Below are 15,827 nucleotides of genomic sequence, written 5' to 3'. Positions count from 1 at the left end.
CCTTAATTCGCAGGTCTGCGCGTGCCAAGTGCGAGCGACGGGGAAGATGTACGCCTGCAAGAGATTAGAGAAGAAGAGAATAAAAAAGAGGAAAGGCGAATCCATGGCACTAAATGAGAAGCAGATTTTAGAAAAAGTCAATAGCCAGTTTGTAGTGAGTATCGAACTCCGCTTGCTGCTCACCTGCTGAGCACTGTTCTTGTTGAGATGCCTCCTCCATCTCCTGCTACTGGAAGGGTGCCCTTTGCTTTGCACCTTAGTCCTGCTCCCTGCACCTTTACTGAGTCTCATTTTAGTCTGTGGTGTGTGAGAAATGCACCAGCCAAGGAGCCTGTGCCTACCATGGGAACATGATGCGTTTTATAGCCTTGACTTGCATCAGAGCTGCATCAGGCTGAGCTATTTTTATCCAGCGTGATTACCTGAATTCCCAGGGTCTGGGAGAAAGGAGCTTGGAAGAGACTAAAGGAAGTTTAGCCCAAATAGCTCAGAAAAGATTGGCTTTTAGAAGCATCTAAGCAGTGAAGTGGAGCTGGTCTGTCTGATGTAGGGCTTTCCTGAGTCACACCAGCTCTTGTGCCTCTTTTAAAACTTGCCTTAGTTTAAAAAGAACAAATAAACAAACAAAAGAAAGGTGTCATCTCAGCATCTATCATGGTTTTTGTACTTATTTCTGGTAACACTGTATGCAACAGGTGCAGGATTTTTACTCACCTTTGGCAGAAGCCAAGACAATGGCACATAAATTTAAAAGTGATAGGTAGCTTTTGGCTTGTCTGATTTTTCCTGGGGTGCCCACTAGAACCTCGCAGGAATAACACTGACCTTCATATCTAAGTGATGGTCCATTTGATCCCCCAGGACTGGTTTATCTGGGCCTTCCAGGGAACCTACTGAGATGCAAAACAGGGCAGCAGGAGGTGTAGTTTCCCTTGAAAAATATGCCTGGAATTAGTATGTTGTCCAGCCTGTGAAGCTATCTGAGCCTTGAGGGTTTCTGGTGATAAATAGGCTGGATTCAACAAATTAATCTGCAAAATCCTAACATCTGATTTTTCTGTACTTCTAAATTGTGTGTTTGCCATTGTAATAAGGCCCATATTTAATTCAGTCAATGTATTTTTTTCCTTTTCTAGAAAAAAATCTTTATGAAAAGCTAGTGCCTCCTTCTCAGCAGCTAACTGAACTGTCACAATTATGCTACAAATGTTTTTCTAGGTCAATTTAGCCTATGCCTATGAAACAAAGGACGCACTGTGTTTAGTTCTGACCATAATGAACGGAGGTGACCTGAAGTTTCATATCTACAACATGGGAAACCCAGGCTTTGAGGAGGAAAGAGCTTTGTTTTATGCAGCAGAGATTCTTTGTGGCTTGGAAGACCTACACAGAGAAAATACTGTGTACAGGTAAGCACTCTCTAGAGTGTTAGGATGCCTTTTCTGGCTAGGAGAGTATTGCCTGCATCCTCCCTACCCATTGTGAGGCTGTACAGCTTTGGGGCCTGAGGGCTTTGGTTGAAATTCTGCAGAGCCCTTCATAAATACAGTGTGATTCAGTAATCATGGAAGGAAGCAGTTCCTTCACTAAATGCATCCTGTCTAAATTATACAGAACCAACAAAAAGCTCCCCAAACCCTACCTCGGTGTGCACTGGGTGACATAAGAAAATGATGGAAGTTCCTTTAAACGGATTTCATTAAGGAATCTACTTCCTAGTTGGCATGAAATGGAGATCATTCTACCCAAGCCTCTACTTTAATTACTTAGATTATATTGCATGAATGGCTGGAGCACATCAGATGTGGAAAAACCCTCCTTCCTGGATTTTTCCCAAGAGGGTGTCTGAGACACAGGGCATGGATTTACGCTCTGGGACACAAACTGGTGTGATTAGCTAGATTGGATGGTGGTGGCCACGGCGTGCCAGCAATGGAAGGAGGTTCCTGCTGGCAGCATCCTGCCTGCCATGGGTGCGTCCAGCGGGCAGAGCTCTGCCCGGCGCCGGCACACATTTCAACTTCTCAGCTTCCACTTGGGCTTGCAGCTCTGGACAAGCACTTTTCCAGGGCACCATAGGGCTTACTTGCTGGATAAGCAGGCTGATTGCAGACAGAGTTCTTGTGACTCCGTGAGGATTTTTTTTTTTTTAATCAACAAGCAGTGCAGTTGTAAACAACAGCTAATGTTAGTCTTCATCATCCCAGCTTGTGAAATCATTATTGCTGGCATTCACAGCAGAAGAGGGCCTGTAAATTGATGAAAGAACTTCCAAGGACAATGATTAATAGACAATAATATGTTATTTTTTTTTAAAAAGCCACACTTTAAATCACTTGATATGCCCATGTGGAATATGCATTATGCATATGCTTGTATGGATAGAAATTACAATATTGTTGTTCCTTGGAGAGATCTCTAGCAAACTGCCACTTGGTTGCTTCACTGTGCCTCAGCTCTTGCTAGCTGGCATATGGAGGGCAGACAGATAACATGCTGATTTAGCTGGTGCTGGCCCAAGAAGGAGATTTTTTTTTTCCCAAGGAACAAAATGGAACTAAGTGTGTAATAGCAATTGAAAAATCAAATCTTGAGTGAAGTGTCTGACTTCTCTTCAAAAAAACATCCTACCATATTTTTTTTAAAAAAAGAAGTTAATACAGTGTTTCTTTTAAAAGTCCTAGATCACAAGCATATTTTATTGAATAAAATGGCTGGTACATTTGTAACATGGCTGATAAAATGCCATACTAGTGCCATTTTCTAATAGAACAAATCAGATCTGACCATCTAAAACTGTACATGGCTCTGAGAGAAATGGCGTCCTACTTCTTTAAGGAGTTGTTTTCATGTTACTCTTAAAAGAGCTGCTAGTTTACACCTCAGATGGCACATTCATTTTGGTGATGAATGATATTATACCCTTGTAGGTGACATTTGCTAGGCAGTATTTTAGGAGCATCTGCAGAGACTCCTAATCTGTAATACCACAGCGTGTTTTGGGGACCCGTGAGAAGTGCTATATAGGTCAATAAAATATAGCAGCTAAATGCTACCGCTTTCTAGAGGCAAATAATTCATCACAAAACATTGTCTGAGTATTCCTCAGACTTAATTTCATTTTCTATAAACAAAATGCTTGTGAGTAAATCACAGCTTTGGAAACTGCATCCCCATCTCATGGGCTGTGGTGACGCACGCTGCAGACGTGACCTGAGAGAACAACCAGGCTCAGAGGCAGATTTATCTCATTCAGAATTCCCTTGTCAAACATGGCACTTGTGTTACATTTCTCAACTGCATCGTGTTAGTAAAGGTCAACAGGTTGATTGTTCATGGAAAGCAAACAGAAAAAGCTGGTGGTTCTCCTTGAATTATTTATATTTATGTATATATATAAATTTTATGGTTTATATATATTTATATGTATATGTGTGTAAATTATTTTTATATACCATAACCATGCCTGGAAGCTTCAATTAGCATCAAAATCACATTGTCCTAGGCATTGCACAAATTTATGGTAAAACCTTGTCCACTGTGATTAATTAAGTTCTTTAGGCTTTCCCATACAGCCAAACAATGTACCACTGCCCTTAGAGCACAGGCACAGTGCCAGCAGTTTATGTTTCATGTGTTTGGGCAAGGCTACTCTACATATGGGGAGCTATACCATTGGGAATTAGCCTTACATGTCACTGTGTCCACCAGGGACTTTTATTTCTCCCAGACATTTCTGTTTGGAACATTTGAGAGTGTTGGCAATGCAAAGGAACCTCGATCCCAGGGAACCAGAAATCTGAAAACAGGAATAACAATGGATGTGTGGGGAGGTTAGGAAAGCTTGCTCTAATTGCTCTAAATTGCAGATGACTGTAGGGACAAGACTGCTGTTCTCAGGAGTCCTCATGGAGTCTCTCACTTTCTCATACAAAGACAGTATTTCTCACCTTGCACAGAGGGTTCTTGTAATTGGGCCCCAGTTACAGCTTTAAGTGGGACTAGCAACTGCTGGAGCAGAAGATTAAATAACTGAAGAAGGCTGAGTTCTTCAACAAAATAGTTCTTATGGGATTCGGAGTAAATTTTTTAAAAATAAGTAGGAGATGCCATTGACTGTGTTGCTCCAGCACTGGAAATGTTCTGATGATAGGCAGGCAAAGCCCACAGTGGTATGCTAAACAAAATCGCAGCTTCTCCTCAGCATTCAGCTGCCCTTCACATATTTCAGTATTGTTTATTTGAAAAGTAGGCTTGGTACCACTGGGCACCCAGTGAGTTTTATCTTGAGAGGTCAAGAGTGTTTGAAGCAAGCAAGAAAAGGAGATTATTCACAGGGCTCTGTTCTGGCTTAAAATAATAAATAAAAACAAGACAAGTTGTGAAATTTTAGCCTTGGCATTGTCAAAACTGTAAAATACCCCTCTCCATTCACAGGGAAATTCATGGCACTGGAGCTTGAGGCACAGGCTCTGTGCAATGTCCTGTTTCCCTGGTGCAAGGGCTTCTCTTGTGCACCCCCTCTCTTGGCTCTTTGCAGAGAAATGCCTCTTGCTGGGAAGCTAACAGGATCAAGCTGGTTCACAAATGCAAGGAGGCCTTACAAAGAGAAGAGGCCAAGCACTGCTTGGATCTGCACCAGTCTAAGCACTGTGTTTAGATAAAAGCCAGGGCATGATGTGGGGAATTGCAGCAATATGGTTTTCCCTGCCTCACCCCAGCCACAGTGGTGCCTCACTCGGGCTCCTGAGCCAGCATAGCCCATTCCTGTGGCACAGCCCATCTTGGACACTCTCTGCCCATCTCCCTTGCCTCTGACACCTCTGGTCCCATCTCCCAGGCTGGCTGAATTCCTTCAGGAGCAGGACAGGAGGAGTCCTCTTGGCTCCCACCTCAACAGCAGCCAAAGTGTGGCAGCAATGGCTGCAGAGCTGGGCTCAGCCACACAGGTTTGGAAAAAGCTGTGGTCCAGCGAGGGGACTCGAGCATGGCTGACCTGGGCAGCATCTAGAAGGAGCAGCTGGTGGAGTGGGTTTTGTGCAGACAAGGCTCTGCTAAATGTATTATTTATTTCAGAAGTTTATAACTTGGACAGATTTGAGATTAATTTTTTTCACGGGAGCGTTAAAAAGCACATCTTTGACATCAGAGTGACCACCTTGCCAATTTTCATGGCGTTACTCCAAACCACATAGACACTCGAGTTTCACAAATGTTTGTAAGAAGAATCCTAATCTGGGCACAACTTTCCCCCTCTGCCCTTCATTTTCCAAATGTGATGAAATTATTACACACATGTGCAAGTACATGGGCACACATTCACATCTTTGGTCCGAGCCAGATGCCAGGCATGGAAAATTTGAGCCCAACAGATTGCTATTTCCATTTTCATATGCAAATAAAGTGTTTTAAAATTTAAAGTATTATTCTTTTTAACAAAAGATTTTATAACAGACAATGTTACAGAGATTTAACAACACACAGGACTATAGGGTTTGGTTTACAGGGTTTACAGCACTAGATGGATGAGTCCATTATGGAGTGGATTAGGAACTAAAAGCTTGGCTTAGTGAAAAATTGTAACTCCAGTTTAGAAAAAGACATATGGTTTCAGTCTATCTGTGAAGTGAGTTGTAAAATGCTGTGTTGGTTTCAGGAGTTCCTTGCTGTCTGAGCTGACACTCAATTGGTTTATTACTGGTAATAAATGCACTCACACAGTTGTATGGTTATGTTATCAAAACCAGCTTTATACCAATAACTGCTATCTTTCATTTTCAGAGATCTGAAGCCAGAAAATATCCTGCTAGATGATTATGGTAAGTCTCAAAGCTTTACAGAGATGCTTTCATAGTAAAGTAGATTAAGTTAGTTTTAGAATATATAGTGCACAAAGACAAATAATGCTCTGAAGTGATTAAGAGGCTGAGCATACACTAATATTCCTGTCTCAGGGTGGGTGAGCTGCTGGAGCTCACGGCACAGATGGAATGGAGCAGCCGTGCCGCTCAGCAGGGTCTGTTCTCGAGAGCAGGGCTTTGCTGGGGCTGGCTGCCTCTTTTCATTGTTTTTCCATCCTTCTTATTGCAAGGCTGATGCAATAAAAGGAAGTTCTGATTTCTAAATCTGTGCTTCCCACTCCAGTTTCGAAAGTAATTTCATCCTTTGCTGGGCCGAGTCTTGTTTTGTGCAAACCCAGGTACCAGTTTGTTGCTGAAGGAAGTGATAATCAAATCTCATGCTGACTTACAGACCAGATGTAGCTCCTTCAGCCCTCAGAGAGTTACAGAATTATGTCAGCCCATCCATCCTCCATGATCAGTTCGAGATACTTCCCCACAGCATGCTTCTCATTGCCTTTTTTTTTTTGGTTTTAAAATATCTATCACAATCCACTCCCATCTGTAGCCTCACTGATAACATTAATTTCACTGCACTGTAGTGCCCTTAATAATTCTACTTTTCCTTATCAATGAAACTGCTCCAATTCAGTGATTCAGAACACTCTTTTCTTAAAATGTCTGAGCAGTAAATTGCAAGAGTATTGTAGCAATGACCACAAGTCGTGAATTTTGGACTAATTTGGATCATGTTATTATATCTGCTTTTTGTTGTTTTCTTTCTCTTTTCCTTCCAGGCCATATTAGAATATCTGATTTGGGTCTAGCTGTTAAAATCCCTGAGGGTGAATCAATTCGTGGAAGAGTAGGGACAGTAGGGTATATGGGTAAGTCTTCTGAAGCTCATCTTTTATATAATCTGCTGATACTTGAGTTTTAGAGTTATTTCTGCCATATAAGCTTGAGAAAAAGAATAAAAAATATTCACATTAATCTGGGTCCAGTTCCTTGCAGCAACCCACACAGAAATCGTGATAGTGGAAACTGGAAGGATGGACCACAGCGGCTCTCAGTGAGGCTGCTCTATAACCTTAAATCAACAAAAAAAAATTAAAAGGGGAGACAACCAGTGGGATTCTAGTGATTTTAGCTTAGATTTATTTTTGGAGGGTTATGTGCTAAAAGAAAGGTTTCTTTCTAGTTGCTCCTTTATATAATAGTTAATGTTAAAATGATAGTTTGTGATGAAATGGGTAAGTCCACACCTATGGTCATCTTGACCAGAGTCATCTTGAGTCTTTCCCCATGTGCAGGGGAGGCTGCACAAAAGAGTAGAGATTTGTACATTGCTAAAAAGAAAACGCACTCCCTGAATTAATGAGATCTGTTTTCTAAATTCAATGTAATTATTTTCATGCATTCTCTGGGTGGGCATATTTCTTGGAGTAAAAATTGCTTATGCTTATTTGACTAAATAGAAACTAGCTGATGTGAGCCACTGTTACACCATATGGAGACTTTAATGAAAGCAAGCAAATCAGTTGTCATGTCTAAATTTTGTTATCCCAGTGTAAGTTTGCGTGCACACTGAGGCTCTGTGCTTGTGAGCACGTGCGTATGTGTGTTTGTACCCATGCATGGAAGTGAGGGTGCCTGCAAGACAGTGACTATATGCCCAAAGCATTGTGTGGTTGCAACACAATATAAATGCATTGTTCTTTTTAAAGGCGGAGAAAAAATAAGTTATAAATTAACCAAATAGGCAGAATTTGCTTTTGATTTACAGGATGCGTGTTTGCATTTCATTTCTTCCCTAAATGGAGAAGTCTGAAGGGGCTCTTAAGACTAGGTCTCTGCTTAATATTTAGCTTCAACTTCTTTGTGGTTTGTTTTGGGGTTTTTTTAAGTGGACTGAGTTGGTAGAGAAGTCAGAAGACAGCATGCACAAGGCATGTGGCATGTAGAGAAATCAGGGTGGCATGTAGCATGCTGCATTCTCTGTAATGTAATCAACAGAAATCAGGAGGTATTTTTGTAATTTACCCACCGTTCTCTCTGCATGTGTATTCAGTCACCAAAATGAAACTTCTAGTCATTTAAGCGGTTCGACTACATAAATATCAAGCATCTCCACAAGACATGTCTCTCTCCTCCACAGCTCCAGAAGTGTTGAACAACCAGAGATACACTCTCAGCCCTGACTACTGGGGGCTAGGCTGTCTCATTTATGAAATGATTGCTGGGCAATCACCATTTCGTGGAAGGAAAGAGAAGGTGAAGAGGGAAGAAGTGGACAGAAGAGTGCTGGAGACAGAAGAGGTGTACTCCCATAAGTTTTCTGAGGAGGCCAAGTCCATCTGTAAAATGGTAAGGGGCTGGAAGGTGCAGTGTGGCAGCTTCGTTAACATGCTAAGTCTGGCATGTTCTGAGCAGTAACACGGTACTGTAGAGGGGCTGCAGGAACGAGGACTAACCAAGCTCATCTGTTGATGGGGTGACTGCATTTTCTATTCATTCTAATTGTGTTTATTTGGGCTTATTTCTCCATGAGATACATCTCGGTCATCTTGAACCCTTTCCAAATTTTATGGCCAAGGGAGCAGTATTTATTCTCATGACACTTTGAACATTAGTTTGCAGTCAAGAATGCACTTCTGTCTTTTATAACTTTATAGAAAAAATAAAAAGGACTTGATGATGCAAGATTCTGGTTGTCTCCTGCAAGGAACTGAAAACCCCACGCTTCCATTGTCTTTGTTGAGAACTGGGGGTAAGCAGGACAAGGATTATGCAATGACATTATTGTGACACTTAAATGTTGTCCCAGCCCATCTCACTAACTTTGTTAGCAGCTTTTTCCCGGGGGTGCCAGGGTATGCAGCTTTTCTTAATACTGTTGAGCTGTTCTTCAAAATGTTTTCTCACTCTTTCAGCTGGGAGTCATTTTTGTAGCACAATAGGCATGTCTGACAATGGAAATCCTCAAACCCTCTGAGAAATCTCAAAGCTGTGTCTGAATTCATCCATGTCTTGTTGACATCCATCTTTAGAAGGCTGAATTGTAATTTGGAAAGGGATGTGGCCTTTTTCTTGATGTTTTTTGCTAACAAGTGAAGTCTCCTTTGGAGGCAATGACATATCTGTGTATAATGGTAGAGGGAGAATGAAGGGAAGGAAAGGTCAACAAACAGGTAGTGAGAGTCTCACCAATGTCTTGTGCAACAGGCAAGCAAACAGCAGATCGACAACACTCTGGTTGGCTGGCTTGATGAAGAGACACTGAAGTCTTCTTGCAAAATAGTAATGGTAGCATTCCAAGTATCATGCCTGGAAGTTATTAACTCACAGTGCACCAACTCATTGCTGAATCCCCGAGTAGTAATTAACTGACATCACTCTTGATAGATACTCTAGGCCATTCACTGCCCTTAATTGGAGATTCAGAGCCCCCAGTGAAGTCGACATGGGAAGATTTAGGACAACCACAGACTCTCACAGATCACCTAGTGCTCAAAAAGCCTTCTCTTCTCAGGTAACATCTTAATTGCCACCAGGTGAGGAGCAGAATCTGCTAGAGTGGCAGAGAGTTTGTGCAAATTCTCCTGTTAGTATAGAATGGAAATGAAGTGAGGCAAAAATTGTATCTTGTCACTTATTTCATAGTTGCAGGCATGAGTCATAGAATCAGAATAGTTTGGGTTGGAAGGGACCTTTAAAGATCATCTAGTCCAAACTCTCTCTTCTGGCTGACATACCTGTAGAAACCCTTCTTGTTACTCTTTACATCTCTTACATGACAAAATGAAAGTATACTTTGAAAATAACCACGCCCACAAGAACTTGAAGTTGAGAAGAATTAAATGTAGCATTGATGGGACAGTGCTGTAGATGACCTACCACTCCTAGGGAAGCAGACAGTTTGTGGTGGTCATTTTCATCTTCAAGACATAGAGACTGTGGTTTCAGGGAGTCAGAACCTCAGGAGGTCGTCTAGTTCATTCCCTCGCCTTGGGGAAGCATGAACTATGTATAAATCACCCTGAAGGCTTGATCATTACCGCTCCACTTTCCAATCACGTGGCATGTTTATTTAGGTGGTTTCTGCAAACTATTAATGATAACCCTTCCCTTTTTGAGCACTAATGCCTCAGGGCAGGAAGTGCTTTAGTTTTGGTGCTGAGTGTGATGGCATCTGTGGCTTTTCCATCCAAAAGTAATTTATTTTATCCAGCGATATTTTCAAAAATCCATTATTCAAACGTATTTTCTCAAATTCTTTTTGCTCTTTATTTTGAAAACCAGAACTTTGGTGGTTTGCATGACCATCTTAACAAGGAAACAAAAAAGTAATAATTCCCCATCATATCTGCAAAATTAAGCACAAAGTTGCAGTTCATAAATCTAACTTGAGCCTTCACAAAGATCTGACACAAAAGGCTTTCCCATAGCTGAGTCTTCAGGGCAGGGATGAGGAACAACATGTTTTCCACCATGTCTCGAAACCTTCTCTTCAAAGCTTACTCCATGAGCTAACAGCATCTCCATCAGGAAATATATTGTCTTTATTCATGTACTCATATGAAAGCCCTCTAGTGTCACCCCATGTTAGCCTTCCCCTCCAGGATGTTTGTGCCCTTTTGCATTTTTGCAGACACATATCATAGCTCCCATTAATCATCATCCATCCCATATTTCCATGTTTCATTTTGTAATTTCCCATAAATCAGACCTCATTTTGGACTGAAACAGAGATGAATAATAAATAATTAGGAACAGGGGCAGCTGGCTTTCTGGGAAGCTCCCCAACCCATAGTTCCCATATAACATAACTGCTTCATGGTGTGTTTTTTCTGTGAAAAGAAACCTAGTCTTTCTAGGAAATGCTCCCTGTTTGTTGTTGTTGTTACTTGTATTTCATTGATGTACATCTGTGTTTTCCCTGACAAGTGCAGTCATGCATTCAAGGATATGACTTGAAGTGCATTCAAGTCAACAGTACTGGTTGGACCCATATTTCTCTGTTCTTCTGACACTGTATCCTGCTTCTCTAAATTTCCCACAGAGTATTTTCCCTGATGCCTTTTATTCCTGCTGCTCCCATTTCACTCCACAAAAGGGATCTCTGGTTGGAGGGTGTAAAGAAGACAGAGCCAAACTCTTGGTTTGGTGCCCAGTAATGGGACAGAAGGAAATGGGCAAAAAGTGAAACACAGGAGAGTCCCTCTGAATATTGGGAAACATTTTTCCATGGTGAGGGTAGTCAAACACTGGAACAGGTTGTCCAGAGTCTCCACACTTGGAGTTATGCAAAGCCCAACTGGACATGACCTGGAACAACCTGCTCTAGGTGTCTCAGCTTAGAGCAGAGGGTTTGGATTTGAAAATCTTCAGACGTACCTTCCAGCTTCATCTGTTCCATGATTCTGATCTCCATTCCCTTCCCAAGGTGCCTCCCCAGCCAACTATAAGATAATGGGTTCTTTTCTCTTTAAAAGCAGGTTTTTTTCTCCACCTCACTTACCACCAGGAGGTGTCATCATCATACAGCTAACTCCTTCCTGCTTTCATCCCTCCTCTCTGTTTTCATCCTTGGAAAGCAACTTGTTCACAAATTGTGACACTCAAAGTTCATCAGTGCTGCCCAACGGGAACTGCTCCTTCATCTGTCTTCAGAGGAGCCTCGTACCCATCAGGGTGCTCTTCAAATTATTATAATTGCTATTGATTATGATGATGATAATAATAATAATAAAAAATAATAATAATATAATCATCATCATCATCATCTTCATCATCATCATCATCTTCTCTGGTAAGCCTTTGCAACAAGCTTAATTGTCACCCATGCCTGAGAATATTTTGACTCTTCATTTGACCAGATTGGGCTGTGATTTCATAATCATAAGCAGGGCAATATGTAGCCATTTGTGTCATTCTGGCATCTTCAGTTCCCACACCATTCTATTCTCTCATTTAGTAACTGAGAGGTGACCATAGTATTGCTTTTCTAGTCTCTAAAAATTGCTGAAAATTACATGCTTACCTCTGTCTCAGGGTTGAAATTTAGGTGATTCCTTCAATTATTTGATGAGCCGGGTCAATGGAAATGGTTTTACTATTCCCTGTGTCTCCTTTCATGAGCAGCACTTTTTTGTTTCCCTTACTCCTATAATTTTAGGACAAACATCTTAGGACTTATTTATTACATGGGATGATCTGGATATGAACTGACTGATCACATGAAGATAAAGCAGCGCTTTGGGGGCTGTTGGCTTTTTTTAGCAATCCTCACAACAGTTGTTTCTTTTTGTAAAGGAAGCAAAATAAAGTCATGGAAAAAGTCTCAAACACTGCAGAGTTTGAAAGCCCAGTGGTAATCAAATGAGTGACATGAAAGCATCAAAAAGCTCTTTATATCAAGATCTTGATGTAACTTCACTGCTGCTGCTCAAGACTCTCTTTGAAACTCCTGTTCTAGTCATGCTTTGCCCATAACTCTGTAGACTAAACCTTGAATGTCCAGTGTCATCTGGAGCCTTTGTTACCAGAAAATGAAAGTCTGCTGCTTGGCATCAACTTCATGCGTGGTTGCATGGCCTAAGACATCTTCAGATTTGAAACTGTGAATTATCTGCAGGCTTTGGCTGTAGAATTACATTGAAATTATGTTTGATGGGGTCACTTGCGCTGCTGTCCCAGAAGGGCTTGTCATCAGCCTGATACAGTTGCTTTTGTTCTGCTCTCTGTTCATATTAAATAAACCCTTTGAAGCTGAATTAAACAAAAATGTAGATGACTCAAAACATACAGTCATTATCTACATTTTCTTTTCCAGGTCAGATTCCCAAATGGGGTGGATATTTCAGGCTCTTGCATGGGTTTACTGTTGCAGACAATGGTTCCTTCTGGGACTGCAGGAAATAGTAGGCGACTCATTACTCCTTGGAGAAAGGAAGGACTTTCCCTTCTGGAAAATATTGCATTCCATGCTCTCTCTTGATACCCACAAGAGAAAACAGAAAAATCATCTGGTTTCACCTGTTGCCATCTCTAGAGCTGGCTGCATCTACAACTTCTCAAATTCCACTAATTTCTTACATTTTTCTCCATTGGGACTCTCTTGGGACTTTCCTCAAGAAGCAGTCAGCTGCTCTCCTGCAGTAGGGTTTTGCAGGAGAATCCTCTTCTTTCTGTGGCCTTTCAGTCCCAAGCTATTCCCAGTAGCCTGTTCCCTTTTGTGTCTTTCAGTCTGCTGTGTCCAGCCACCCACAACCAACTGCATTGATGCTCCAGAAACTTCCCTCTTGTATCTGAAGTTATTGAATACTCCTTTGTTTATCACAGAGGAGCCAGGAATCCCCAGGCAGCCTTTTTCCCTCCTCAGCTATCCTATCCTGTCCTCTGACCACACACTCCAACCAATGTACAGCCTGACAAGGGTAAATTCACAGATTAGTTTGGTCTTCCCATTTAATCCAGAATCCAGACTACATATACGGAATGTAACCCACTTTCATCCCTTCACAGCTGACTTGAGAGCAGAAACTGCAGAGATCTCCTTTACCATCTGCAGGCAACTCCAAATCTAATCCCTTCCACTACTACCCCTTCCCCTACTCCACAGCTGCACTGTTCCTGAAAGCTTCAGGGTATCATTTCCAGAAGTGTATCAGAGCCAAGTGTAGTAAAAATGGTCTTTCTGCCTTCAGATTCTTCTTTCCACTTGTCAGGAAAGTCCTATCAACATGAGAATAGAACATCAAAGTAACTTTTATCTCCTCTGTCCAACCACAACAGAGCAAGGCAGATTCTGACTGGGAATTCCAAAGCAATCTTCTTCACATGGACTAAAGCATGTAACTCTTAGTATTTATCAGTCAAACAAACAAACAAGCAAAAAACCCCCAAAATACTCACAACAAAAACCCTTGCCTCAGGACCAGGTGAGCTCAAAGTCTCATGCAGCGATTTCAAAGGAAAACATCCCTCTTTCTTTCTGCTTGGGGGAAAGCAAGCTCCAAAAAAGAGCTCAGAGAAAGATATTTTCCTGTGAGCTGGATGGACATGGTACGGTATCTTGTGAATCTGTGTGCTCAGAGGATGGCAAGGCATAGAGATGTTTCCTCAAGTTTTTTTTCATCTATGGAACAGCCACTTGTGGTGACCAGTCTGACCAGATATCACCACCTAGGCAGCATCAGAGGCAGAGGGAAGTGTGAGGAAGAAAAGGGTGTTGCTCTCTGGGAGCTGAAAGTTGCTGTTGTGGCCAGCACCTTTAACTTTCCCCTGTTCCTCAGTCTATAGAGTCTCCTCCTGCTATGGCTGCTGCTACTGCTGGGGCAGAAGGACCTGAGCAGAACATTCTAACATCCTCAAGCCCCTTCTGGGGCATCCACCACCGCTTCTGGCTTCTTGGCTGCTGCCACTGCAGCTTCTTAGGACTGTCTGGAGGGTGGTCCCTGCCTGTCTGGCGCACACAGATTGCCAAAGCCATTTGCCATCTCAGGCTAGAAATGAGGCCCCAAGCAAAAAAAAAAAAAAAAAAAAAAAAAAATTAAAAAAATGCAGAGCTGAGACAGGTGTTGGAAGTCAGGTAAGAAAACCAACAATGCCCAGGTGTGGCAGAGCATTCAGAGAAGCCTAAAGAGCTGTGACCCTGTAAATTTGTGATAACGACATGGAACCCCAGCTCTAGCCAGGCACCAGAGGGAAGATTACAACATGATATTAGCAACATTTATTTCAAAGTTCCTGCTCTCTGAGATGATGCAGCCGAGGCAGCAGCCCAGGCAGAAGGTGCTGGGGCACACAAATCCTGAGCTGACCCCACAAGCAGCATCTCCCGATGGGTAGAGATGCCTGGCTCCCGATCCTCCTCCTGCAGGACTGCACCCGGTGGAGCACGGGATCTCCTCTCCAGCCTCCTAAAGCTCTCTGTATCCTGTCACCTGCAGCTGGGGCGGTCCCAGGGACTCACCAGGAGGGGTCGGTGCCTTTCCAAGCTCAAAGAACCCAACCCACCTCCCTGCCACCCCGTGAGCGGGCAGCGCGCTCGGGTTTGCTGATGGTCACAGTGCGATTACTGAGCGCAGCCCACCCGGGGAAGGGCGAGGGGTGAGCGCTGCTTGTCGGCTCGGCCCTGGGACAGCACGGCCGGGGGTGGAGGGACCTTCCTGCGGAGATGCTCCGGCCCCGCTCACGGAACCCGGCCCGGCCGCGCTGCCCTTTCCTCTGCTGCCTCCCGGCGGCAACGGCACGACCGGCAGCAGCCTGATGTCGGTGTCGGGTCACTGACAGAGTCACAGAGGTTTGTGTTGAAGGGATATTAAAGACCATCCCGTTCCAACCCCTGCTATGGGAAGGGACGCCTTCCACTATCCCAGGTTGCTCCAACCCTGTCCAGCCTGGTCTTGGACATTTCCAGGGATGGGGCAGCCACAGCTTCTCTGGGCAACCTATGCCGAGGTCTCCCCACTCTCACAAGGAGAATTTCTTCCTAACATCTAATTTAATCCTGCTGTCCTTCAGTTGAAAGCCATGACCCTTTGTCCAGGTAGTGACATACCTTTGTGCAAAGTATTTCTCCAGCTCTCTTGCAGCCCCTTTAGGTACTTCAGGGTCTCCCCGGAGCCTTCGGAGTGTTGCAGTGTCGGTGTACAGCAGTTCCCACTGGAGTGAATCCTCTAGCACAGCCAGCCTTGTCTGTTTGCAGTGCATGTTTAGTTTGCTGCTGTGCTAAGGCAGGAGCTGCACATCCCCTGAGTAGGCAGTTAAAATATCTGGGCAGAGAATAGTAAATCTGGAGTCATATTTTCCCCTTCTTTATCTGAGCACAGTGCAGGCTTCCCCAAAGATGAATGGACGTGAACCTTCACTTTTCAGCAGATTGCCTCAAGTTAGTGGTACATTTAGGCAGGTCCCTGTCCCAGGTGATGGTCTTGTGGAACCAATCATTCATTATAAGCTCTACCTCTCTTCAGCTGTTTA

At 43.1% G+C, this 15,827-nt stretch overlaps 1 protein-coding gene across 3 annotated transcripts in view; it reads left to right on the top strand.

Annotated features, from left to right (window-relative positions):
* GRK5 (G protein-coupled receptor kinase 5) overlaps positions 1 to 15,827 on the top strand; it is a 162,428-nt gene that overhangs the window by 133,951 nt on the left and 12,650 nt on the right. For all 3 annotated transcript variants that reach the window (XM_071563031.1, XM_071563033.1, XM_071563034.1), the window contains 5 exons: positions 14 to 154; positions 1,219 to 1,409; positions 5,782 to 5,819; positions 6,638 to 6,727; positions 7,999 to 8,207. In XM_071563031.1, coding sequence (XP_071419132.1) covers positions 14 to 154; positions 1,219 to 1,409; positions 5,782 to 5,819; positions 6,638 to 6,727; positions 7,999 to 8,207 — 669 coding nt within the window. The remainder of the gene's footprint in view (positions 1 to 13; positions 155 to 1,218; positions 1,410 to 5,781; positions 5,820 to 6,637; positions 6,728 to 7,998; positions 8,208 to 15,827) is intronic.

Source organism: Pithys albifrons, chromosome 9 (genome assembly GCF_047495875.1).
Source record: "Pithys albifrons albifrons isolate INPA30051 chromosome 9, PitAlb_v1, whole genome shotgun sequence".
Lineage (NCBI taxonomy): Eukaryota > Metazoa > Chordata > Aves > Passeriformes > Thamnophilidae > Pithys > Pithys albifrons.
Note: the sequence above shows the minus strand (reverse complement) of the source record. Positions and strands in the feature narration are given on the sequence as shown.